This window comes from Saccopteryx bilineata, chromosome 2 (assembly GCF_036850765.1).
Source record: "Saccopteryx bilineata isolate mSacBil1 chromosome 2, mSacBil1_pri_phased_curated, whole genome shotgun sequence".
NCBI classification, from domain to species: Eukaryota; Metazoa; Chordata; class Mammalia; order Chiroptera; family Emballonuridae; genus Saccopteryx; species Saccopteryx bilineata.
This window is the reverse complement of record NC_089491.1, coordinates 3,768,104-3,793,607: the sequence shown is the minus strand read 5'-3', so window position 1 is coordinate 3,793,607 and position 25,504 is coordinate 3,768,104. Positions and strand designations below refer to the sequence as shown.

The following is a 25,504-nucleotide window of genomic DNA, read 5'->3' as shown; positions in this document are numbered from 1 at the left end:
GCTAACAGTCCTAGGGCCCTGCCTTGTAGAGAAGCTGGCCACCCCTGTGGTCCCACTCCTTGCGTCTGGGGACACAGCCAGCACTGCCAGAGTGGCTCTTCCCAAAAGACCGGGTGCCATGCCCAGTGCACCCCCTTTCCGCCCTGGGCATTTTCCTTGGGCCTCTGCCAGTGGTCTCAGTAGGGCTCTCCCACTTCGGAGCTGTGCTGCAGACCCTGGACCTCGGTGGGGGTCTAGGTTCTGGTCCCCATCTCCCAGGAGCCGCTTGGTCCCTCTGGAAGGGGACCTAAGGAAGGTGGCCTGGGGCCAAGACCTCACCACCCCCACCCCCTGCCGCAGAGCCATCAGTGTCCCAACACAACAACCGGCACACCAGCGCTGTCACCACACCCGACAAGTTCTCGCAATACAGGGGCAAGCCCTCAGGCAGGGGGCAGCCCTGTCTCCCTGTCCCTCTAGCACCAGGAGCCTTGACCAGCAGGGTCAGGTGTTGTCACCCTCACCCGTCGGTCCGTTATCTCATGGTGTTAACAGCCATGGTGAGGGCCTGGATCTAATAACTTCCTTAGGGGTTGCGAACGTGACTTCTAGAATGTTCTGTCTGTATTTACGAACTGGGACTATGGAAAGGACTCTTTCTCCATACCTCGGTATCCACTTACCCTGAGACACCACTGGGGCCAGAAGAACCGGAAAAGGCCCGTTTCCTCCTTTGTCCGTTTGCAGAATCATGGCTTGGCACCCAGCGATGGCCCATGGTGACCGGGGGATGTTTCTCCCTTTTAGCTTCAATTCGTTTCAAACAATCACGGTCATGCTTTTTGATGCCCAGCTTGTCCCAGTTGTGGCCTGAAAGTGGCCCCAGGTTGCCTCCTGTGTCCTTGGACACAGCCCCTGGCTGTCACTGCCCGGCCACCACGATGGCCCAGGCTCCTTTCTGTTTCTTGCCCCAGACCCCGCCCAGCTGCCACCCATGAAATGGTGTTTAGAGACCCCAGTCTGGGCACCAGAGGCGCGTGTTCCTGGGTTTTCTTCTACAACTTTTGAATGCACACAGCTAGGAAATGTGTTTGTCTTTTTAACAAAAAAGCAAATTATGAGTTTATATAGATAGTTCCCAATTAAAATGTACCTTTATAGGATGACTTCTCTGATCCGACGTATACTATGTAAGAGGTCTTGGAGGGAGGTTCAGAGGGGAAGATGCCAGGGCTGGACCTCCACCTGTCTCTTTCAGTCTGCCTTGTGTGATGTCAACCCAGGTGGGTTTGCCCCCACGGAATGTGCTCCAGCCTGGGGGGGGGGGGACCCATTTAAAAAAAAAGTGTTTGACTAAGTTTTATGTGCCAGTAAATCAATTGAGTGAGTTTCTTACTTTGTCCATCATATCAACTCAGAACTTGATACTTCCAGCCTAATCATCCAGATTCTCTTACAGAATTTGGGGGAACTCATAGGCCTTGCCAGCATCCAATAAATCGTGGAATCTGGCCCTGGCCGTTTGGCTCAGTGGTAGAGCGTTGGCCTGACGTGCGGGAGTCCCAGGTTCAATTCCCGGCCAGGGCACACAGGAGAAGCGCCCATTTGCTTCTCCACCCCCCCCTCCTTCCTCTGTCTCTCTCTTCCCCTCCCGCAGCAAGGCTCCATTGGAGCAAAGATGGCCTGGGCGCTGGGGATGGCTCCTTGGCCTCTGCCCCAGGTGCTAGAGTGGCTCTGGTCGCAACAGAGCGACGCCCCGGAGGGGCAGAGCATCGCCTTCTGGTGGGCAGAGCGTCGCCCCCTGGTGGGCATGCTGGGTGGATCCTGGTTGGGCGCATGCGGGAGTCTGACTGTCTCTCCCTGTTTCCAGCTTCAGAAAAATAAAAAATAATAAATAAATAAATAAATAAATAAAAGCCATGGAATCTTCCCACAGAAAAATATGCAAACCCACAAGTGTGTGACCCCCGGTTTAGAGGAACCACAGGTCTGTCCTTCCTAACGGGTCCATGGGCCAGGATTCAAAAGTCCCATCATGTCAAGTTATTTCACTGTGAACTATTTTAACCTCGTTTGGCAAGCGCAGGGAAAATAAAAATGGATGCCCATAGGATAGGTTGGTAACTCAGAAGGCGGCTGCTTTTGTATTAAATCAACAATATTTTATTTTTTTATTTTATTTTTTCATTTTTCTGAAGCTGGAAACAGGGAGAGATAGTCAGACAGACTCCCGCATATGCCCGACCGGGATCCACCCGGCACGCCCACCAGGGGCGATGCTCTGCCCACCAGGGGGCGATGCTCTGCCCATCCTGGGCGTCGCCATGTTGCGACCAGAGCCACTCTAGCGCCTGAGGCAGAGGCCACAGAGCCATCCCCAGCGCCCGGGCCATCTTTGCTCCAATGGAGCCTTGGCTGCGGGAGGGGAAGGGAGAGACAGACAGGAAAGCGCGGCGGAGGGGTGGAGAAGCAAATGAGCGCTTCTCCTGTGTGCCCTGGCCGGGAATCGAACCCGGGTCCTCCGCACGCTAGGCCGACACTCTACCGCTGAGCCAACCGGCCAGGGCCTAAATCAACAATATTGAATGCATCTTAGTGATCTTATTGACCCAAGAGTCATGTGAATTTGAGAAACACTTGAGTCCGTTTCTGTACTGAGAGCTCGGGGAATACTCAGTTGGTGGAAGCGTTTGTTTCTCTCTAAGCCAATTGGAAGACAGCTCCTTAAAGAATTCTATACATGCATCTGGTATCAGCGTCGGCGGTGGACAAAGATCTCGCATACGAACACACGTACATGCCTACACGCACGTAAGCACACACACAAATACCTTATAGCTCTGATTCTAAAATTTTAGTCCCAAGTCAATAAAACATACAACTCACTGGTTTGTCTCCACTTTCCGTTTTTATCCAAACTGGCTGACAAGTTGGAGCAGTGAAGGTAACCCGCTGACCGATACCTGTGACAGCGACCTGGAGACTTCCTTTTGCCCCAGGATTGATTTCATCTGGGGGTTGGAGCTATCTGAGTGGCTAAAACCTCCTGTTCTGTTTCCAAACAGTCTTTGCCCCTTTTCAGTCTCTGGTGGTTGCTGTCGGGTCCCTGACTCCTTAAGAGCCTTTGATGGAGGGAGTCGGGCTGAAGTTCAAGTGCTGGGGGTGGGGGGGCTGGAGGAGGACAGGAAAACCTGGCAGGGATGGGCGGGGGTGGCAGAGGTTAGGGGGGGAAGGTGGACACGTGGAAGGCTTCAGGGGAGCTGGAGGGAGGGTTCCAGGTGGTGGAAGAGCAGGCAGAGTGGACGAGATGGGAAGGGAGAGGAATGCTCCCCAAAGAGGCCACCAATCAAGTTCCAAATTGGCCTCAGAAGGCACGAAATGGCAGTAGACAGAACAGGTGGAACCTATAGTCAGCAAGGATTAGTAGTTTTCAATCAACAAGAGCTTCATGTTGCTAATTAACCCTACATTTATATTAACGAGCAGAGGAGGCGCGGGACTCTAGCATGGGGACTAGCCTCTTACAAAGAGAAGCTAGACTCTAACTCAGCTTCTCAAAGAGAACTCTAGGAACCTGGCTCAGCCCCTGTTGACCTGCGACTCTAACTCAGCTTCTCAAAGAGAACCCTAGGACCCTGGCTCAGCCCCTGTTGACCTGGAACTCTAACCCAGCTTCTCAACGAGAACCCTAGAAACCTGGCTCAGCCTCTGTTGACCTGGGACTCTAACCCAGCTTCTCAACGAGAACCCTAGAAACTTGGCTCAGATTCTGTTGACCTGGGACTCTAACCCAGCTTCTCAGAGAAACCTAGGACCCTGGCCCAGCCTCTGTTGACCTGGGACTCTAACCCAGCTTCTCAGAGAAACCTAGGACCTGTGGCCCAGCCTCTGTTGACCTGGGACTCTAACCCAGCTTCTCAGAGAAACCTGGGACCCTGGCCCAGCCTCTGTTGACCTGGGACTCTAAGCCAGCTTCTGAGAGAAACCTAGGACCTGTGGCCCAGCCTCTGTTGACCTGGGACTCTAACCCAGCTTCTCAACGAGAACCCTAGAAACCTGGCTCAGCCTCTGTTGACCTGGGACTCTAACCCAGCTTCTCAGAGAAACCTGGGACCCTGGCCCAGCCTCTGTTGACCTGGGACTCTAAGCCAGCTTCTGAGAGAAACCTAGGACCTGTGGCCCAGCCTCTGTTGACCTGGGACTCTAACCCAGCTTCTCAACGAGAACCCTAGAAACTTGGCTCAGATTCTGTTGACCTGGGACTCTAACCCAGCTTCTCAGAGAAACCTAGGACCCTGGCCCAGCCTCTGTTGACCTGGGACTCTAACCCAGCTCCTCAGAGAAACCTAGGACCTGTGGCCCAGCCTCTGTTGACCTGGGACTCTAACCCAGCTTCTCAGAGAAACCTAGGACCCTGGCCCAGCCTCTGTTGACCTGGGACTCTAACCCAGCTTCTCAGAGAAACCTAGAAACCTGGCCCAGCCTCTGTTGACCTGGGTCTCTAACCCAGCTTCTCAGAGAAACCTAGGACCTTGGCCCAGCCTCTGTTGACCTGGGACTCTAAGCCAGCTTCTCAGAGAAACCTGAGACCCTGGCCCAGCCTCTGTTGACCTGGGACTCTAACCCAGCTTCTCAGAGAAACCTAGGACCTGTGGCCCAGCCTCTGTTGACCTGGGACTCTAACCCAGCTTCTCAGAGAAACCTAGGACCTGTGGCCCAGCCTCTGTTGACCTGGGACTCTAACCCAGCTTCTCAGAGAAACCTAGGACCCTGGCCCAGCCTCTGTTGACCTGGAACTCTAACCCAGCTTCTCAGAGAAACCTAGGACCTGTGGCCCAGCCTCTGTTGACCTGGGACTCTAACCCAGCTTCTCAGAGAAACCTGGGACCCCGGCCCAGCCTCTGTTGACCTGGAACTCTAACCCAGCTTCTCAGAGAAACCTAGGACCTGTGGCCCAGCCTCTGTTGACCTGGGACTCTAACCCAGCTTCTCAGAGAAACCTAGGACCTGTGGCCCAGCCTCTGTTGACCTGGGACTCTAACCCAGCTTCTCAGAGAAACCTGGGACCCCGGCCCAGCCTCTGTTGACCTGGAACTCTAACCCAGCTTCTCAGAGAAACCTAGGACCTGTGGCCCAGCCTCTGTTGACCTGGGACTCTAACCCAGCTTCTCAGAGAAACCTAGGACCTGTGGCCCAGCCTCTGTTGACCTGGGACTCTAACCCAGCTTCTCAGAGAAACCTGGGACCCCGGCCCAGCCTCTGTTGACCTGGGACTCTAACCCAGCTTCTCAGAGAAACCTAGGACCCTGGCCCAGCCTCTGTTGACCTGGGACTCTAACCCAGCTTCTCAGAGAAACCTAGGACCCTGGCCCAGCCTCTGTTGACCTGGGACTCTAACCCAGCTTCTCAGAGAAACCTAGGACCCCGGCCCAGCCTCTGTTGACCTGGGACTCTAACCCAGCTTCTCAGAGAAACCTGGGACCCCGGCCCAGCCTCTGTTGACCTGGGACTCTAACCCAGCTTCTCAGAGAAACCTAGGACCCTGGCCCAGCCTCTGTTGACCTGGGACTCTAACCCAGCTTCTCAGAGAAACCTGGGACCCTGGCCCAGCCTCTGTTGACCTGGGACTCTAACCCAGCTTCTCAGAGAAACCTAGGACCTGTGGCCCAGCCTCTGTTGACCTGGGACTCTAACCCAGCTTCTCAGAGAAACCTAGGACCTGTGGCCCAGCCTCTGTTGACCTGGGACTCTAACCCAGCTTCTCAGAGAAACCTAGGACCCTGGCCCAGCCTCTGTTGACCTGGGACTCTAACCCAGCTTCTCAGAGAAACCTAGGACCTGTGGCCCAGCCTCTGTTGACCTGGGACTCTAACCCAGCTTCTCAACGAGAACCCTAGAAACCTGGCTCAGCCTCTGTTGACCTGGGACTCTAACCCAGCTTCTCATAGAAACCTGGGACCCTGGCCCAGCCTCTGTTGACCTGGGACTCTAAGCCAGCTTCTGAGAGAAACCTAGGACCTGTGGCCCAGCCTCTGTTGACCTGGGACTCTAACCCAGCTTCTCAACGAGAACCCTAGAAACCTGGCTCAGCCTCTGTTGACCTGGGACTCTAACCCAGCTTCTCAGAGAAACCTAGGACCCTGGCCCAGCCTCTGTTGACCTGGGACTCTAAGCCAGCTTCTGAGAGAAACCTAGGACCTGTGGCCCAGCCTCTGTTGACCTGGGACTCTAACCCAGCTTCTCAACGAGAACCCTAGAAACTTGGCTCAGATTCTGTTGACCTGGGACTCTAACCCAGCTTCTCAGAGAAACCTAGGACTCTGGCCCAGCCTCTGTTGACCTGGGACTCTAACCCAGCTTCTCAGAGAAACCTAGGACCTGTGGCCCAGCCTCGGTTGACCTGGGACTCTAACCCAGCTTCTCAGAGAAACCTAGGACCTGTGGCCCAGCCTCTGTTGACCTGGGACTCTAACCCAGCTTCTCAGAGAAACCTAGGACCTGTGGCCCAGCCTCTGTTGACCTGGGACTCTAACCCAGCTTCTCAGAGAAACCTAGGACCCTGGCCCAGCCTCTGTTGACCTGGGACTCTAACCCAGCTTCTCAACGAGAACCCTAGAAACCTGGCTCAGCCTCTGTTGACCTGGGACTCTAACCCAGCTTCTCAGAGAAACCTAGGACCCTGGCCCAGCCTCTGTTGACCTGGGACTCTAACCCAGCTTCTCAGAGAAACCTAGAAACCTGGCCCAGCCTCTGTTGACCTGGGACTCTAACCCAGCTTCTCAGAGAAACCTAGGACCCTGGCCCAGCCTCTGTTGACCTGGGACTCTAACCCAGCTTCTCAGAGAAACCTAGGACCTTGGCCCAGCCTCTGTTGACCTGGGACTCTAACCCAGCTTCTCAGAGAAACCTGAGACCCTGGCCCAGCCTCTGTTGACCTGGGACTCTAACCCAGCTTCTCAGAGAAACCTAGGACCTGTGGCCCAGCCTCTGTTGACCTGGGACTCTAACCCAGCTTCTCAGAGAAACCTAGGACCTGTGGCCCAGCCTCTGTTGACCTGGGACTCTAACCCAGCTTCTCAGAGAAACCTAGGACCCTGGCCCAGCCTCTGTTGACCTGGGACTCTAACCCAGCTTCTCAGAGAAACCTAGGACCTGTGGCCCAGCCTCTGTTGACCTGGGACTCTAACCCAGCTTCTCAGAGAAACCTAGGACCTGTGGCCCAGCCTCTGTTGACCTGGGACTCTAACCCAGCTTCTCAGAGAAACCTAGGACCTTGGCCCAGCCTCTGTTGACCTGGGACTCTAACCCAGCTTCTCAGAGAAACCTGGGACCCCGGCCCAGCCTCTGTTGACCTGGGACTCTAACCCAGCTTCTCAGAGAAACCTAGGACCCTGGCCCAGCCTCTGTTGACCTGGGACTCTAACCCAGCTTCTCAGAGAAACCTAGGACCCTGGCCCAGCCTCTGTTGACCTGGGACTCTAACCCAGCTTCTCAGAGAAACCTAGGACCCTGGCCCAGCCTCTGTTGACCTGGGACTCTAACCCAGCTTCTCAGAGAAACCTGGGACCCCGGCCCAGCCTCTGTTGACCTGGGACTCTAACCCAGCTTCTCAGAGAAACCTAGGACCCTGGCCCAGCCTCTGTTGACCTGGGACTCTAACCCAGCTTCTCAGAGAAACCTGGGACCCCGGCCCAGCCTCTGTTGACCTGGGACTCTAACCCAGCTTCTCAGAGAAACCTGGGACCCCGGCCCAGCCTCTGTTGACCTGGGACTCTAACCCAGCTTCTCAGAGAAACCTGGGACCCTGGCCCAGCCTCTGTTGACCTGGGACTCTAACCCAGCTTCTCAGAGAAACCTGGGACCCTGGCCCAGCCTCTGTTGACCTGGGACTCTAACCCAGCTTCTCAGAGAAACCTAGGACCTGTGGCCCAGCCTCTGTTGACCTGGGACTCTAACCCAGCTTCTCAGAGAAACCTAGGACCTGTGGCCCAGCCTCTGTTGACCTGGGACTCTAACCCAGCTTCTCAGAGAAACCTAGGACCCTGGCCCAGCCTCTGTTGACCTGGGACTCTAACCCAGCTTCTCAGAGAAACCTAGGACCCTGGCCCAGCCTCTGTTGGCCTGGGACTCTAAGCCAGCTTCTCAGAGAAACCTGGGACCCTGGCCCAGCCTCTGTTGACCTGGGACTCTAACCCAGCTTCTCAGAGAAACCTGGGACCCTGGCCCAGCCTCTGTTGACCTGGGACTCTAACCCAGCTTCTCAGAGAAACCTAGGACCTGTGGCCCAGCCTCTGTTGACCTGGGACTCTAACCCAGCTTCTCAGAGAAACCTAGGACCTGTGGCCCAGCCTCTGTTGACCTGGGACTCTAACCCAGCTTCTCAGAGAAACCTAGGACCCTGGCCCAGCCTCTGTTGACCTGGGACTCTAACCCAGCTTCTCAGAGAAACCTAGGACCCTGGCCCAGCCTCTGTTGGCCTGGGACTCTAACCCAGCTTCTGAGAGAAACCTAGGACCCTGGCCCAGCCTCTGTTGACCTGGGACTCTAACCCAGCTTCTGAGAGAAACCTAGGACCCTGGCCCAGCCTCTGTTGACCTGGGACTCTAACTGATCTTCCGGAGCACACTCAGAATCTTGAGAACCGAAACCCTTCCTTACCATGCCTCATGGGCTGTCATCCGGAGCTAAGGCTCAGGGGTCCGCCTCACCAGTGGTACCTCCCATCCATCCAGAGTGAGGACAGAGTCGTCAGAGGTCACATTCAAGGCCACGGTGAGAGGTCTGGGCGTCCAGTGAAGTCTCTGATCTTAGCTGAGTCATGGCACCCTAACTGTCCAAGAAAAACCAGAGCTGGACAGAGTCAAAGTGGCAAGAACAGATTTTATTCAGGACTATTGCAATGAGGAGAAGCTGTCTCCTGTGGCCCCGAGCTCAGTTCTATAGTGTGGGCCAGTGGGAGGGACCTCCAAGGAGCCGTGGGGGAGGGGGAGGGGAGAGTCCGTGGACGGAAAATTACTCCCAGGGCACCTAGGGGTAAGGGACGTGCTGGCTAGACTGACCTGACAGGACTCCTGCTGCAGACAGGCTGGGGGGAGCAGACGTCACCGGTGGCGGTGGACGGTGGCGAGCAACCCGAGGTGGAGGGTGGGGGCTTCTAGCTCAATCTGCTCTGCAAGACTTCCTCAAACTGCCCACCGCAGGGCAGCGTGGACCGCCTCCGGTCAAGCAGGGGGTCTTTGTCAGACCTCAGACGGTGGCCAAACCCTTTTCTGGGTGAAGTGAATGGCCCTGAAGTCAGTTCTCTAACACATTCAACTGGTGCAGCCGGGAAGCCAGCTGGCACTGCTCCTCCTGGTGGGACGCTGCTAGCCTCTTCGGGCACCGCCGGGCCTGCCCCCTCCCGTCACCGCTGCCTGCTCTGTGCAGGCCCGTGCAGGCCCCGCGCTGGTAGATTTGGTAAATGAGCAAGCACCCCTACCATGAACATGTGGGGCTCTGCCCCCTCCTCCCCTCCTCGCCCACTGTGAACAGCACTGTGCTGAGGACTCCTGGGCACACGGGGGTCCCTATCCCCCCTGCTCAGAGCTCCCTCCTTCCGGGCGGGCTCTCAGAGTGGGGCTGCCCAGGCAGGAGGCGGAAGGCGTGCTGACCAGTGCCCTCCCTTGGCCCCTCGGCCCCGACGGCGCCCCTCAACCCTTTGAGCTCCCGTCCTCACCCGCCCGGGCCGGCCTGCTGTCTCGACCTCTCCTCCCCTCCATCACTAAAGATCCGGGCACTGGATCAGGCCGGCAGACAGACAGAGGCACCGACTTGTGTCTGTGGGTCTGTGGGGTGTTGGTGACAGCCGCAGGCATGACCTGACCTAAGGGGGCCTGTGGCCAGCGTGAGAAGCACCAGCGCCCAGGCAAGGGGGCTGCCGGGCCCCAGGCTGAGGGGCTGTCGGGCCTGGGAGGGCTCTCGGGCTGTCCCCTGGCTGCTCCTGAACGTACCCCTGTCCCTGGACAGGGCTGTGCGGCCAAACTCCTCCAAGGCAGCGAGAACCGGGAGCACTGGGCGCGCTGCTCTGTCACTAACAACCTGCTCTGGCTCCGAGTCCGACACACTCCCGAGGCCAACGCAGGAGGGGCCTTCTTCACTGTCACCGCACGCTGTGCCCAGATTCTCTCTCGGCCTCTGTCTGTCTGTCTGTCTGTCTTCTGTCTCTCTCCCTCCATCTCTCTCTGCTATGGCCCAGGGTGCTTCCTGTCTCTGAGGGAAGCCCCCCAGGCTGGGCTAGCACCCCCTCTCTCGCTGCCCGTGGTCACCAGCACCGCCCCTCCCAGGACTGCTCATGCTGCGTGCGTGAGGATTCCCCGCACCCTGAGGGCAGGCACGCCCTGTGCGGCTCTGGGTCCCCAAGCCCAGCTCGGACTACCCCCCAGTTTGCCTTCGGTCACAAGGGTCAGTCCCATGGGCTGCCCAGTAGCACACAGGCCATTTCTCTGTCCTGGAACTCACACGCCCTGTCCTCTGTAAACTCCCTTTGCTGAGCACAGGGGTTCGGCGGGTGGAGGCAGGCAGGGCGTGGGGACGAAGCATGCCCCCTGGTCTTAGGGCGAAACCAGGCCCCTGTCAATGAGCCAGAGTGCAGGGCACTGGGCACCCCGCCAGGCCTCTGCCCTTGTCCCCCTTGCTCTGGGCCACCTGCCTTTATTCCCAGGAACCTGCCCAGGTGCACCTGGGGCACTGGGACCCAGGCATAGGCAGCCCAGGGAAAGGGCACCATCCCTGCAGCCCCGTGTGTGTGAGTGCGAATGTGTGTGTACACAGGCACCTACATGACCTTGGCCTCCTGACACCCCGCGGGAGGTGGGTGGGAAACGGCAGCTGTCTGCTGGCCCCTGGTTCGCCGCCCGGAGTGTGGCCAGCTGGGAGGAAGGGGCAGAGGCAGGAGGAGGGAGAGGGGCCTGCCACAGTCAGCTGCCAGCTCGGGCTCCTGGCGGCCCCCGCCCCATAAATACCCAGGCTCTAGAGGCAGGGCCACCCGGAGGCAGGTACGCACACCATGGGGCACCTGAAGCTGGTCGTCCTGGGCCTCGCCTGCTGCTTGGCGGCAGCGGGCGCCGCAAAGGTAAGCGAGAGCCCGCGGAGGGGCAGGGGCCTCTCTCCTGCCGCTCACCCAGGTCTGGAAAGCGGGGACAGAGTGGAGGGAAGACAGCCAGCGGAGTCACAGGCAGGGAGAGCGGCCACCCCAGTCACAAAGGCATTCCCAGGCGCTGGTCCCGGGACGCAGGTGCAATAAAATACAGGACGCCCGATTAATGTGAATTTCATAAACCACGAGGACATTTTTGGAGTAGGTATGTTCCCCACAGTGTTTAGGATATACTTATGCTAAAAACACCCCCACACACAAATCACTATTTATCTGGAACTCAGATCTACCTGGGCATCCTGAATGTTAATTTGCTGATTGCGGCAACTGGCCCCCGACACCCCCGGCTCCTTCCTCCCTCGGGGGATGGCAACATTGTGCCCTTTCACAGCAGGGAGGCGGGGTCCCTGAGCAGGCCAGCAGACTGCCCAGCACCACACAGCCCCCAGGGTCTGAGCAGCAGTCTGGAACTCAGTCAAGCGCAGCTGGAGTCTGGCTTTAGGTGGAAGCTCCTTCTCCGGAGAGGGGGTTCACCCACATGGCTGGGGCCCGTCCAGGGGGTCGGAGGCACCCGTGGAGTGTCTTTCCTAGTCGTCTTTCCGTGGGTGTGAGGGCCAGGGCAAGGGAGGTGCTTCCAGGACAGAAACCCCAACAGCCTCACGCCAGCTCAGCGGGGGACCCCGGTGTCCCACCACACTGGTCCCCAGCCTGCTGCCTGTCCATCCCTCATCCGACTCTCTCAGCCCTGTTCTCCGCACCCCCCTGTGCCCGGGACCCGCCCCTGGATCTGGGGGATTCAGAGATGGATCTTGGGTCCCTGCTGCCACCAAGACGAGGTCCTTCTCTTCCTTCGGGGGAGGTCTTTTCCGGGAGCTGACGGGACTGGGTTTTCCCACGCTGCCCTGGCAGCCGGCTCACCCCACACACACACACACACACACACATCCGCATGGCCAGGACAGCCAGGGTCCCCGAGCCCTTGGCCCTCTCCCCCGAGGCCCTCAGGCCAATCCCAGTCACACAGAGACACCTCCGAGAGGTGACTTCCCAGTCCTCCAGCCACTGACCTGGCCCTCTGCCCCAGCCCAGCAGCCAGGGAGGGTGGCCAGGGAAAATGCCTGGAGGCTCATCCTGGGATGAGGGAGGGGGGAGGGGAAGGGGGAAGGGGGAGAGAGAGAAGGAGAGAAAGAGGGAGAAAGAGATGGAGGGGGGGGGAGAGAGAGAGAGGGAGAGAGAGAGGGAGAGGGAGAGGGAGAGGGAGAGGGAGAGGGAGAGGGAGAGGGGGAGGGAGAGGGGGAGGGAGAGGGAGAGGGAGGGGGGGAGAGAGAGAGAGGGAGAGAGAGAGGGAGAGGGAGAGGGAGAGGGAGAGGGAGAGGGAGAGGGGGAGGGAGAGGGGGAGGGAGAGGGAGAGGGAGGGGGGGAGAGAGAGAGAGGGAGAGAGAGAGGGAGAGGGAGAGGGAGAGGGAGAGGGAGAGGGAGAGGGGGAGGGGGAGGGAGAGGGAGAGGGAGAGGGAGAGGGAGAGGGAGAGGGAGAGGGAGAGGGAGAGGGGGGAGAGAGAGAGGGAGAGAGGGAGGAGAGAAGAGAGAGAAGGGCCCCCTGGGAGCTCGCAGCTGGGTATAAAGGATTCAGTGCGCTGACATGATGGGTCCACCACCGCCAACAGCAGGATGAACTAGCAGGCCAAGCAGGAGACACTGCTGTCACCCAGCTTATAGATGGGGAAACTGAGGCTCATGGTCACACCATGGACAGAATCCAAACCTCCACCCGCCCTCCCAGCCTTGTTGGAAGGCTTCCTTGAGTGGGAACACACTGGTGGAAGCAGCTTCCTCTGAGTTTCGGGGCAGGACACCTCCGGGGCAGGGGACGCCAGCAAGCTGCCGCTTTAGGAGCGTGAGCAAGCGCGGGTCGGGGTCTCAGGTGCAGAAAGGCCCCTCCCTGAAGCTGTCTCGGGGCCCCTGGGGCCGCCCAGCCTGAGCCCCCCTGAGCCTGCCTCCTCACCCCCCAGCTGGGCGCCGTGTACACGGAAGGGGGCTTCGTGGAAGGTGTGAACAAGAAGCTCGGACTCTTCGGCGACTATGTGGACATCTTCAAGGGCATCCCCTTCGCCGCCCCACCCAAGGCCCTGGAGAACCCCCAGCGACACCCCGGCTGGCAAGGTGGGAGCGGGTGGGGGCTGGGCAGGCCCCGTGGCTGGGGGTGGGGCGGGGCCACCATCCTTACGCCAGGCCCTCTGTTGTCCACAGGAACCCTGAAAGCCAAGGACTTCAAGAAGCGATGCCTGCAAGCCACCATCACCCAGGACAACACCTATGGGACGGAGGACTGCCTCTACCTCAACATCTGGGTCCCCCAGGGCAAGAAGCAAGGTGTGCCCTCCCTCCCGTGCCCTCCAGTGCCTCCCGGCTCCCTGAACCCCGAGGAAGCCCCCAGCCCGTGCCAGGGTCCCCCAGGGCAAGAAGCAAGGTGTGCCCACCCTCCCGTGCCCTCCAGTGCCTTCCGGCTCCCTGAAGCCCGAGAAAGCCCCCAGCCCGTGCCAGGGGCCCCCGCCCCGCACCCTGGGTTGTGTCTGGGGCTCCAGAGCTGAACTTCCCTGAAACAGCATGCAGAGGGAGAGGAGGGCAGGGGAGGGGGTCAAGGGGACCCGGGGTCACCGGGCTGGCCTCCCGCCTCAGTCTCCCGGAACCTGCCTGTCATGATCTGGATCTACGGCGGTGCCTTCCTCATGGGGTCTGGCCAGGGGGCCAACGTCCTCAAAAACTACCTGTACGACGGGGAGGAGATCGCCACGCGGGGCAACGTCATTGTGGTCACCTTCAACTACCGCGTGGGGCCCCTGGGCTTCCTCAGCACCGGGGATGCCAACCTGCCAGGTCCGCGGGGCACTCGGGGTGTGGGGGTGAGGGGGCGGGCCGGCGGGGACGCCTCCTCTGTGTCCCTCGGTCCCAAACAACTGACAGCGCCCCCGGAAAGGCCCAGAATCCCATTCGCAGAGCCAGGAGCCCTTTGGCAGCTGTAGCGAAGGAGACAAGGCTGCCAGACAGACAGACGGACAGACAGAGACCCAGAGAGGGACCACGGAGGGGAAAAGGGAGCTGAGTGAACAAGACAGAAGATGAGACTGAGGTGGCCACTTGGGGGAACACAGGAGCCTCGGGACAGACAGACAGACAGACAGCGGGAGAGACTGTGGCAGGGAGAGCGATGAGCAGCCTGGCCTTTCTGCTCCCGGTCCCCTACCTGAGCCCCCACACTGCCTTCAGTACCCCGTTCAATCTCCCGGCGACACACCGGACCCCCTCCCGGGGCTTGACAAGGGTCCCCAGGCACGGAGGATACTCTCCAGCCGCCCCCAGCCCCCGCGGGAGGCGCCTGATGAAGGCCCCCGCCCCGCCCGCCCACCCCAGGTAACTACGGCCTTCGAGACCAGCACATGGCCATCGCCTGGGTGAAGAGGAACATCGCCGCCTTCGGGGGGGACCCCAACAACATCACCATCTTCGGGGAGTCGGCCGGAGGCGCCAGCGTCTCCCTGCAGGTCCGGGGGCCGGGAAGGGGAGGGGCAGGGCTACCCCCAGGGGGCTGGGAGGGGCGGGGCTACCCCAGGGGGCTGGGAGGGGTGGGGCTGCCCCCGAGGGGGCTGGGAGGGGCGCAGCTACCCCGAGATGGCTGGGAGGGGCGGGGCTGGGGTCCGCGCTTGGGCTGACCCGGCGGGTAAGGCGAGGCCGTGCTGACAGGATCTCTGTGTGCTGCAGACCCTCTCTCCCTACAACAAGGGCCTCATCCGGCGAGCCATCAGCCAGAGTGGTGTGGCACTGACCCCCTGGTCCATCCAGAGGAACCCTCTCTTCTGGGCCAAAAAGGTAGAAGGGGCTCGGTTTAGATGCCCGGGGCGGGACTTCCTCTTTTCCGCTCTCTGTCCTGTCCCTGCTGCCCGCTGCCCCAGCACTGGCCTCACCACCTCGCCTCCCCCCACCCCCCAGATCGCCAAGAAGGTGGGCTGCCCCTTGGACGACACTGCCAGGATGGCCAAGTGCCTGAAGGTGACCGACCCCCGCGCCCTGACCATGGCCTATAAGATGCCCCTGGCCGGCATGGACTGTGAGTGCGGGCTCCGTGGAGGGAGGGCCCTGCCCTCAGGAAGGGGGGACACGCGGGGTATGGGGCTGGGCCTCCCTCCGTTCTGCCACCGCCCTCGCAAACCTCCGCGGCCCCCACTGAGGTCTCTCCTCTCAACCTCCGTGGGTCACGACCCTTTTGGGAAGCTGATGAACATTTGGGGCCCACGGTCGCTGGCACACAATTTTGGGGACCCCCAGACCGAGAGCCTTTGGACTAGATGACCGTTCATTCTCTCCTCCACTCATTTATTCAACCAACACTCACGGAACAACCGCTGCAGCATCTGGCCCGTCCAGCTCTGCACTCTGGGCCCCGGGGAGGCGCGGGGACCCTCAGGAGCCTCGGCCATGTCGGCGGCGGCGGCCCAGGAGGCTGCCGTCTCTCAGGCCCAGTACAGGGCCCCATGGGTGCGCCTCCCTGTCCTGCATTCAAGCCACAGGTGCTGGGTAGGATAGATAGAACCCAAGCAAACACCATGGCCCTGAATGCAAACCAACCGACTCTTTCCTCCCCTGGAGGGAAACTGGCCTGGGCATGGCAAAGGCCAGTGCATCCACCGGTCCCGAGCCAGCCTCAGGGTCCTGTCGGGGGCAGTTCAGGGATCTGGGGGGCAGCGTCCGGCGGACAAAGTAGAACAAAGCCCTCCCTTCCTCCATCGGCCCCTCCATTGATCTTGGTCCCCCTCCTCCCGATTTCAGCCCAGTGAGAAGAGAGGGAAAAGACAGGGTCATCCACCGCCGTGAGGACACAGACGTGACCTCTCGCCCAGTGGCTCTCAGCCTGGGCAATTTCGGCCCCAGGGACAGAGTGTCAGAGAGTCTGGGGGCAGTCTGGCTCATCACGCTGGGGAGGGGATGCCGCTGGCTGTCAGGGATGGGGGGTCTGTCGGGGCTCAACACCCACAAGGTAGCCCCACGCCAGAATTACCCCGCCCCAAAGCCAGAGTGGCGGGCTGAGGACCCTGGTCTCCATCCCAGGAGGCCGGAGTTCTCCACCTGGGCCGGGGACTGGCCCGGGGGCTCTGGACGGAGGTGTGAGGACCGGCTGCTCTTCACACAGATCCCCTGGTGCACTACCTGGGCTTCGTCCCCGTCGTTGACGGAGACTTCATCCCCGATGAGCCCATCAACCTGTTTGCCAACGCGGCTGACATTGACTACATTGCTGGTACCAATGACATGGATGGCCACATCTTCTCCACCATTGACATCCCGGCCGTCGACAAAGACAAGCAGATTGTCACAGAGTAAGGAGGGCAGGTTGTCACAGAGTAAGGAGGGCAGGTTGTCACAGAGTAAGGAGGGCAGGTTGTCACAGAGTAAGGAGGGCAGACTGTCACAGAGTAAGGAGGGCAGACTGTCACAGAGTAAGGAGGGCAGGTTGTCACAGAGTAAGGAGGGCAGGTTGTCACAGAGTAAGGAGGGCAGACTGTCACAGAGTAAGGAGGGCAGACTGTCACAGAGTAAGGAGGGCAGGTTGTCACAGAGTAAGGAGGGCAGATTGTCACAGAGTAAGGAGGGCCCAGGGCCCAGGGCGGTGCCCAAGGACGCTGGGGGAGGCCTCAGCTGAGTGAGGAGGCCGGCATGTACGTGTGTAGAAGGCCCCATGCAGACCCCTGGGGGTGTGGGAGGGGAAGGTCCCCTTCCTCTGGCCCTGGGAGGAGGCTCCAGTGTTGGCTTGGTCTCGGCAGGGAGAACTTCTTCAAGCTGGTCAGCGGGCTCACCACCCCTAAGGGGCTCCGGGGCGCGAACGCCACCTTTGACATCTACACTGGTCCCTGGGCCCAAGACCCGTCCCAGGAAGCCAAGAAGAAGACCATAGTGGACTTTGAGACTGACATCCTCTTCCTGGTGCCCACAAAGGTCGCCCTGGCTCAGCACAGAGCCAATGCCAAGTGAGGACCTGGGGGAGGGGGAGACCCACCTGGGGCAGACCCACCTGGGGGAGACCCACCTGGGGTTACGCACCTACCCACCGAGGCCTCAGCAGCGGGCCGCCCGGCCCACAGAGGTCTGGGCTGCCCGGGACAGCCGCGGTCGGGTCCCCACCGGTGCCTGCATCCACCCGCTTTGCCCAGGCCTGACAAGGCTTGAGAGGGCCCCTCTTCCCCTTCCAGCCTCTGAGGGCTCTACAAAGCCCTCCCTCGGCCCATGGGCCTTTGCCTGGCAAAGTTCTTGAGTCTGCCTCCCACCCCTCGCGCTGCGTAGGAGAGAACCCTGGATGATGGTCTCTGATATGGGTTTTGACTTTGCCCACCCTCAAAACAACTTTGGCCCGCAGCCGCATGGCAAACCTCCACATAATAATGGCCAAGGGAAATAAAATAAAGTGAATTAGGAACACATAACACGTAGGAAGATAAAATGATACCCACCTGTCTACTACGAAAGCTTTGCGGCTATTAAGCTCTGAGCTTCCCGTCAGGGCAGAAAGGGAAACACGCCTCATCCCATTAGAGGAAGAACACAGATCAATCTTTCCTTTTTTTTTTTTTTTTTTTTTTTTTGGTATTTCTTTGAAGTGAGAAGTGGGGAGGCAGTCAGACTCCCGCTGTGCGCCCGACCGGGATCCACCCGGCATGCCCACCAGGGGGCGATGCTCTGTCCATCAGGGCGTCACTCTGTTGCAACAAAGCCATTCTAGCGCCTGAGGTGGAGGCCATGGAGCCATCCTCAGCGCCCGGGCCATCTTTGCTCCAATGGAGCCTTGGCTGCAGGAGGGGAAGAGAGAGACAGAGAGGAAGGAGAGGGGGAGGGGTGGAGAAGCAGATGGGCGCATCTCCTGTGTGCCCTGGCCAGGAATCGAACCCAGGACTTCCACACTCCAGACTGATGCTCTACCACTGAGCCAACCGGCCAGGGCAGGAAACAATCTTTCTTGATACTGAGTTGTAGGAGGAAGACGTCTCGACACATTCTGTGGAGAGGAAGTATACACACAGTTGAATCGTAGAGTCCACACACCCTTGAGTTTGGCCTATAGCTTTCCCTTCTCCAGGTTAAGCATCCGAGTTCTTCAAGAGTCTGGAGGGATTCCCGACCCCTCCCTGCCCCCCCGCCCCCACCCTCACCCTGCGGCCTCCCTCCAGGGCCCACCTCTGGGCTGGGGTGCCCAGGTGAGCACCCTGCCAACCTGGGGGTTTCCCTCCCCTCCTCAGGAGTGGCAAGACCTTCAGCTACCTGTTCTCCCAACCCTCCCGGATGCCCGTCTACCCCAAATGGGTGGGGGCCGACCACGCGGATGACCTCCAGTACGTCTTTGGGAAGCCCTTTGCCACCCCCCTGGGCTACCGGCCCCAGGACAGGACTGTCTCCAAGACCATGATCGCCTACTGGACCAACTTCGCCAAAACTGGGTAAGGCGGGCATGAGGCTGGAGCCAGGGCCTCCTGCCCCCTCGACCCTACGGGCCTGGGTCCCACGCCCTCTCCCCTCCCTTCCACGTGACCAGCCAATACCCAGCCAGTGCCCAGGATACAGTGAGATGCCTGATAGCTCGGGTCAGCAGGGGAGGCAGGGGACTTATCCAGGCAAGCCGGGGCCAAGCCTGGCCCAGGCACAGGTCTCCAGGCCCCTGTGAGCCCCTGCCCCCCACAACAGCCTTTCCCCTCACTCTGCAGGGACCCCAACATGGGCCCCTCAGAGGTGCCCACACACTGGGATCCCTACACCCTGGAAGATGGCAACTACCTGGAGATCAACAGGAAGATGGACGGCACGTCCATGAAACAGCACCTGAGGAGCGAGTACCTGCGCTACTGGACCCTGACTTACCAGGCGCTGCCCACGGTGACCGAAGATGGGGCTGCCCCCGTGCCCCCCACGGATGACTCTGAGGTGGCCCCCGTGCCCCCCGCAGATGACTCTGAGGTGGCTCCTGTCCCCCCCGTGGATGACTCTGAGGTGGCCCCCGTGCCCCCCACGGATGACTCTGAGGTGGCCCCCGTGCCCCCCACGGATGACTCTGAAGAGGCTCAGATGCCTATAGTTATTGGCTTCTAATGTCCTGTGGCCACAGAAGGCCGCACGGTGGGGCCCCAGGGAGCCGCCTCCCTCCCGAGCTCTTCCTGAATAAAGCCTCAGCTCTCTGTCTGGCATCTTTCCTTGCTCTCGTGACCTCGGTGCGCCCGCCCTGGTCTCCGGTGGTCTCCAGCACTGGGTAGAACGATGCCACCCTCATTCCAGAGGAGGAGACAGGCTTGGAGAAGTGCCAGCGCTAGGGCCGGGCCTCGGGGGCCGGTCCCTCCACGCCAGGCTGCTGGCTCTGGGGGCTGGGCTCTGCCCAGAGGGCCACACCTGAGCAGGGCAGGTGGCCACGGGAGGGGCCCGGCTGCGCGCCGTCCTCTGGGATGTGGGGGTGGCTCTGCTCTAACTGGGTCTGGGGACCTGGCCTGGGAAGAGAAGCCGATTCTGCCTCCAGCTGCACCCAACTCAGGACAGCAAAGCGTCACCTTGGACTGCCAGGAGCAAAGGGGGCAAGAGGACTGGGCCCTGGGTGCCCGGCTGGCAGGGGCCACGGCTGGGTGCCCGGCTGGCAGGGGCCAGGGCTGGGTGCCGACAGGCAGGGGCGAGGGCTGGGTGCCCGGCTCTGGCAGAGTCCGAAGGGGAGTAGGAGGCAGAGGTCCGAGTCACGGCCATCCCCACCTCTGCGAGGTCTGGGCCTGAGCACTAACCTCACCAGGGCTTCACCACCCTGACCTCACCGTGGCCCCACGCGGTGGGCACTGTGAACACCACCCAACCTCACCGTGGCCCCACGCGGTGGGCACCGTGAACACCACCCCGACCTCACCGTGGCCCCACGCGGTGGGCACCGTGAACACCACCCCGACCTCACCGTGGCCCCACGCGGTGGGCACCGTGAACACCACCCCGACCTCACCGTGGCCCCACGCGGTGGGCACCGTGAACACCACCCCGACCTCACCGTGGCCCCACGCGGTGGGCACCGTGAACACCACCCCGACCTCACCGTGGCCCCACGCGGTGGGCACTGTGACCACCACCCCGACCTCACCGTGGCCCCATGCGGTGGGCACTGTGAACACCACCCTGACCTCACTGTGGCCCCATGCGGTGGGCACTGTGATCACCACCCTGACCTCACTGTGGCCCCATGCGGTGGGCACTGTGAACACCTTCGTTTTGGACAGTTAGGGTATTCAGGGAGAAACAGGCCCCGAGAGGGGTCATGTGTTGAGCAAGGCTTCATCCAAACTTAGGTCTGAGACTCCAAAGCCCACAACCTCGGGGTGGGTGTGGGGCGGGGCTTGTCCCCCCCTCCCCATTCTTTAGTCACTGTGGGACAGCCATGAGGGCTCAGGGGAGAGAACATTCTGGAGTCTTTTTTTTTTTTTTTTTAATTTATTGATTTTTAGAGAGAGAGAGAGAGAGAAGGGGGAGGAGCAGGAAGCATCAACTCCCATATGTGCCTTGACCAGGCAAGTGCAGGGCCTCGAACCAGCAACCTCAGTGTTCCAGGTCGACGCTCTATCCCACTGCGCCACCACAGGTCAGGCCATTCTGGAGTCTTGAGCAGCTCAGCCCAATGGGTGTATGGATGGGGAACCAGCCGGCCACTCTCTGTCCCTCCCTAGCCCACAGAGACTGAGGCCTGTGGCCCCAGCCCAGAGCTGGGCAAACCTGACCCCTGGAGGGGCAGGGGGTTCGGGCTGGCCTGTGACCACCTTGCCTGCCCTGGGCTTTCGGGCTTGGTGAAGGGCTCTCAGGTGTGAAGGGGGGTCCTCGTCAAAGACCGAGGGGGAGGGACTCTCACTGAGTGTGGGCCGCTCCTGGTGACTGTCCCTGCTCTCAGCCAGTGGGGCCCAAGGACGCAGCGACGGGCCGGCTCCCCGCCACATCCGTAGGCATGGACTTCTCCGAGTGTTTCCACCTGCCCAGTCTGCTCTCTGGAGCCTACCTCGCCGCAGAAGAAAACCCCTCGGACTCCAGTGCCTCCTCCAGAACCTGGGACGAGGCCCTTCCCTCCCCTGTTGGGGAAAGCACGGTCCTCGGCCCATCGTTTGGGAAGACACGTCCCTGGATTGTCAGGAGCCGATCCACTAGTGCTGGCTAACAAGGTCACAGCAGAAGAAGATCCACAACTGCTGGTTAGTAAAGTCACCGCAGTGAAGACTAACAGCTGCAGGTTGACAGTCACCGCAAAGGAAAGGCACAACGATACTTCCCCCTTTGACCTTTTTGAATTAATCTGGCCTTATATCCCCCCTTTTTCTGGGTGTGTGCTATCATTTATGGCACAGGGATAATAGTACCGTACTTTCCCTGTAGATTCATAGTAATATCTTTGGAAATGAGACAGAGGGTGTGAGTTCCACAGAAAAGCCTGTAAGCCCCTTGATCTGGGCTCATAGACATAAGGGGCTGGCTATGATATCCCTCATAAAGGGTTAAGTTGGTAGGAGAACTTCTTCTTATTAATCATGTTAGAAAGAATAGATTGTGACTTATGAATAGGTAGGAAACAGTAACTATACACAGAGCACCTTTCAGCCTTCACTTAATTCATCACTTTTCCTCCCTAGCCTTCTCATGTGGTAGAGTAAAGAAACTTTCCATTCTTCTTGCATACCTGACCTGCAGGTGGTGGAACACTCTGAGAAAAGTAAAGTTAGAACTTAATTAGTGTATGAATATAGTAATAAATAAAAATTGACTAGACAATAGTATCCTAGACAAGGTAGAGTTATTAATCAGTACTGACCTTTTGGAAGTTTGTATCAATATTGTTATTGCTGTTCAAGTTATTGTATAATTGTACTTTGAATGACTTACAGTTTATAGAAATGAATTAACTGTTACCTAGAAAATAGTGAAACCATAGTGAAACAAAAACAATGATTAATCAATGTATTCTGAATATCATGTGATTGTAACTTAGTGTGTGTGCATAAAAGGAAAGCTAGACCAGCAATTGAGAGAGATGCCTGGCAGTAAATGCTAACTGGAGAATAAAGAGAAAGAAAAGAATTCGGCTCTCTCACTCGATTCGTGCCGACACCGTCTCTTCCTGTGGGACCCCTGGATTCCCCCCGGGGCTGGACCCCTTCACTGGATGGCTAGGTTGCATCAGAGCGGCTGGGACTGTCGAGACCCAGGTGTGAGCTCGGCCCTGGGCTACACGGGGGCCTCTCCAGCAGAGGCGAGCCACTGGGATAATTCAGGGTGGTCCACAATTCATCTGGCTCTACCTTCACAGGCGGCATCCAAGGGTTCAAGTTGAAAATACTTACCAAGATGCAGGCTGGGGGGTGTCCAGGGTCCTGGAGGCGCCTGCTGGGCCAGGTGTTTCCCCGCCGCTCTGATCACGGAGGAGCCCTGGACGGAGGGCCCCTGGGCGAGCTCGGGACCGCGAGCTCCCACCTGATGGGGAGTTTCATTGGGGAGGCTGTGCCCGTGGGTCAGCAGCTCAGCGGTGCTCCTTCCTCCTCCTACCCTGCATCTTTCCACCTTCCCCACGAGAACGGCTCAAACCACCCACCTGCCCCACGACAGAACCAAAGCTCAGACCCCGACCAAGAACACAGCCCTCCCAGAGTGCTGCGCGCTCTAAGGGCTCCAGCCCACCGCCCCTGTTAGCCGCCGACGTGGCTACCAACACGACTGAGTCTGAAAACCGGTGATTGCCCCAGAGACGGTGGACCCCAGAACCTCTCAGCCCTGGAACTCATCCTGGCCAGAGAGGGAAAATGTGGGGGCGCTTCACCGGCAGGAGTCGGCACCATTGTCCCGGCAAACCCACACTCGCCTGGGATTCCTCGGACCTGAGCCAGGATGAGCGCCCCCCTCCCCGGCCGCCCTGCCCCGCAGAGAGAGGCGAGGGGCCTTCCGGCACCTGGGTTTCTGGGTGCACTTAATTGTATGTACGCAGAGTTACAGGGATGTGGCAGAGCCTCGTCCACAGGCTGTGACCTTTTAAAAGCTGCATCAGGCCTGACCAGGTGGTGGCGCAGTGGATAGAGTGTCAGACTGGGATGCGGAAGGACCCAGGTTCGAGACCCCGAGGTCGCCAGCTTGAGCGCGGGCTCATCTGGCTTGAGCAAAGAGCTCACCAGCTTGGACCCAAGGTCGCTGGCTCCAGCAGGGGGTTACTTGGTCTGCTGAAGGCCCACGGTCAAGGCACATGTGAGGAAGCAATCAATGAACAACTAAGAAGTCGCAACGTGCAACGAGAAACTGATGATTGATGCTTATCATCTCTCTCCGTTCCTGTCTGTCTGTCCCTGTCTATCTCTGCCTCGCCTCTGTAAAAAAAAAAAAAAAAAAAAAAAAATTAAAGCTGCATCAGGAAGCCTCCCGCTAAACACAACACCAGCCGGAAAGGGAATTCCAAGGCCAGAGACAGGATTCCAGGAGGATCCGAATCCAGGTCAAGGATGGGCCGCGGGCCCCTCGGAGAGAACCGGGGATGCGGAGTCCCGCCTGACAGAGTCCACCGGCGAGGACGCTCCCCTCGCCTTCTCCGTCCCTCGTGGCACGCTTTGGTCTGTTTACCATGTCCCTCCCGCTTAGTGCTGATGGAGTCCAGCTTGAACTTGAAATCTACAAATTCTTTATTGTAGAAACCACAGGATAGGCCAAACTCTTGTCCAAAACTCCCTCCAAAAGAAAGTCAGCCATCGTCCTGGGTCAGGAATCAGTCCTTGCCACTGATTTTTGCTATTATTTTTTTAATTGGGGTAAAATATACATAACATAAAATACACTAATTTAACTATTTTTAAGAGAGCGTTGGCCTGGCGTGTGGAAGTCCTGGGTTCGATTCCCGGCCAGGGCACACAGGAGAAGCGCCCATCTGCTTCTCCACCCTTCCCCCTCTCCTTTCTCTCAATCTCTCTCTTTTCCTCCCACAGCCAAGGCTCCATTGGAGCAAAGTTGGCCCGGGCACTGAGGATGGCTCCCTGGACTCACCTCAGGTACTAGAATGGCTCTGGTCGCAACAGAGCAACACCCCAATAGGCAGAGCATCGCCCCCTGGTGGGCATGCCGGGTGGATCTTGGTCGGGCGCATGCAGGAGTCTGTCTCTGCCTCCCTGCTTTTCACTTCAGAAAAACACACACACACACACACACAAAGAAACAAGAGCATCATTCAGGCCCTGGATGGGTAGCTCAGTTGGTTAGAGTGTCCTCCTGATAGATCATGGTTGCGGGTTTGATCCCTGGTCGGGGCACACACAAGGATCAATCACCGAATGCATAAATAAGTGGAACAACAAATCTCCCTCTCTCTCTCCCTTTCCCTCAACTCAAAAAATTTAAAAAATAGTAAGAATACAATTCAGTGACATTAATTGCATTCACATGATTATGATGGTTACTACCACTGTCTAGTTCCAAAACTTTTCATCTCCAAACAGAAACTTTGTACTCGTTTGGCAGTAGCTCCCCCCATGACTCCTACTATTCCAGTCAATTTGCCTAGTCTAGATATTTCTCACGAATGGAATCACGTGTTCAGGGTCCCTCCCTGTCGTATGTAGCGTGGGTCGGAACTGTGGCTAACATTCCAGTGTGCGTTGTTGACACGGTTGTGCCCAGGGCTCTTATAAACCTTTTTATTTCTGTCGAGTCATTAGTAGTTAGGAATACCACACCAGGGGGCCCTGTGCAGGGGGCCCTGGTCAGTAATTTCAATGGCTGAGGCAGTCTGTCAAGTACCCCCCCCCCCCGCCCCCGGGAATGAGCCGTTTCCCTGTGCTTTGTCCAGCATAGAGAACGAGGTATTGAGCATTAACATGGTAACTATGGAGATCGGGATCTCCCCCTCCGGGGGGGGGGGGCGTTCAGTGCCAGCTCAGGGATGCAGCCCTCCATTGCTACAGTAACTTTCCCAGACGATTTCTGCAGAGCCTGTATTTCCTGTTGTGTATTGTCTCTGGCATCTGTCCCCTGGTCTCTGCGGTCAGCATGTGACCCAGACTTCCTTGCCTGTTCAACTTCAGCGGCCTGGCCCTCCGTCCAGCCGCCCCCGTCTGTTGTCTGATGAAGTTTCAGAGTCCCAAATGTGAGGATTGCTGGGAGCCCCCCAGCCCTCATCTTTTTTTTTTTTTTTTTTTTGGTATTTTTCTGAAGCTAGAAACCGGGAGAGACAGTCAGACTCCTGCATGCGCCCGACCAGGATCCACCCGGCCCGCCCACCAGGGGGCGTCGCTCTGTCGCGACCAGAGCCACTCTAGCACCTGGGGCAGAGGCCAAGGAGCCATCCCCAGCGCCCGGGCCATCTTTGCTCCAGTGGAGCCTTGGCTG

At 58.9% G+C, this 25,504-nt stretch overlaps 1 protein-coding gene and 1 long non-coding RNA gene across 5 annotated transcripts in view; one reads left to right on the top strand and one right to left on the bottom strand.

Moving 5' to 3' along the window:
* The window catches only part of LOC136323895 (uncharacterized), a 29,242-nt gene extending 20,358 nt beyond the window's left edge, over positions 1-8,884 (bottom strand). For both annotated transcript variants that reach the window (XR_010729019.1, XR_010729020.1), the window contains exons 1-3: positions 8,638-8,884; positions 1,133-1,293; positions 663-849 (exon numbers count right to left, since the gene is read on the bottom strand). This is a non-coding gene — a long non-coding RNA (uncharacterized lncRNA). The remainder of the gene's footprint in view (positions 1-662; positions 850-1,132; positions 1,294-8,637) is intronic.
* Positions 8,885-10,929: 2,045 nt separating this feature from the next.
* Positions 10,930-19,323, top strand: CEL (carboxyl ester lipase). Of its 3 annotated transcripts, XM_066255813.1 has the most exons (12): positions 10,930-11,089; positions 13,123-13,273; positions 13,361-13,483; positions 13,790-13,987; positions 14,522-14,652; positions 14,870-14,977; positions 15,098-15,215; positions 16,296-16,482; positions 16,927-17,130; positions 18,394-18,591; positions 18,856-19,138; positions 19,172-19,323. In XM_066255813.1, exons 1-12 carry the CDS (start codon positions 11,024-11,026, stop codon positions 19,235-19,237), a joined length of 1,833 nt encoding a protein of 610 aa, XP_066111910.1. In that variant the 5' UTR covers positions 10,930-11,023; the 3' UTR covers positions 19,238-19,323. The 3 variants fall into 3 exon arrangements, with proteins under 3 accessions (XP_066111910.1, XP_066111908.1, XP_066111911.1); XM_066255811.1 differs by having other exon boundaries at positions 18,856-19,323; XM_066255814.1 differs by lacking the exons at positions 10,930-11,089; positions 13,123-13,273 and having other exon boundaries at positions 13,479-13,580; positions 18,856-19,323.
* The last annotated feature ends 6,181 nt before the right edge of the window (positions 19,324-25,504 follow it).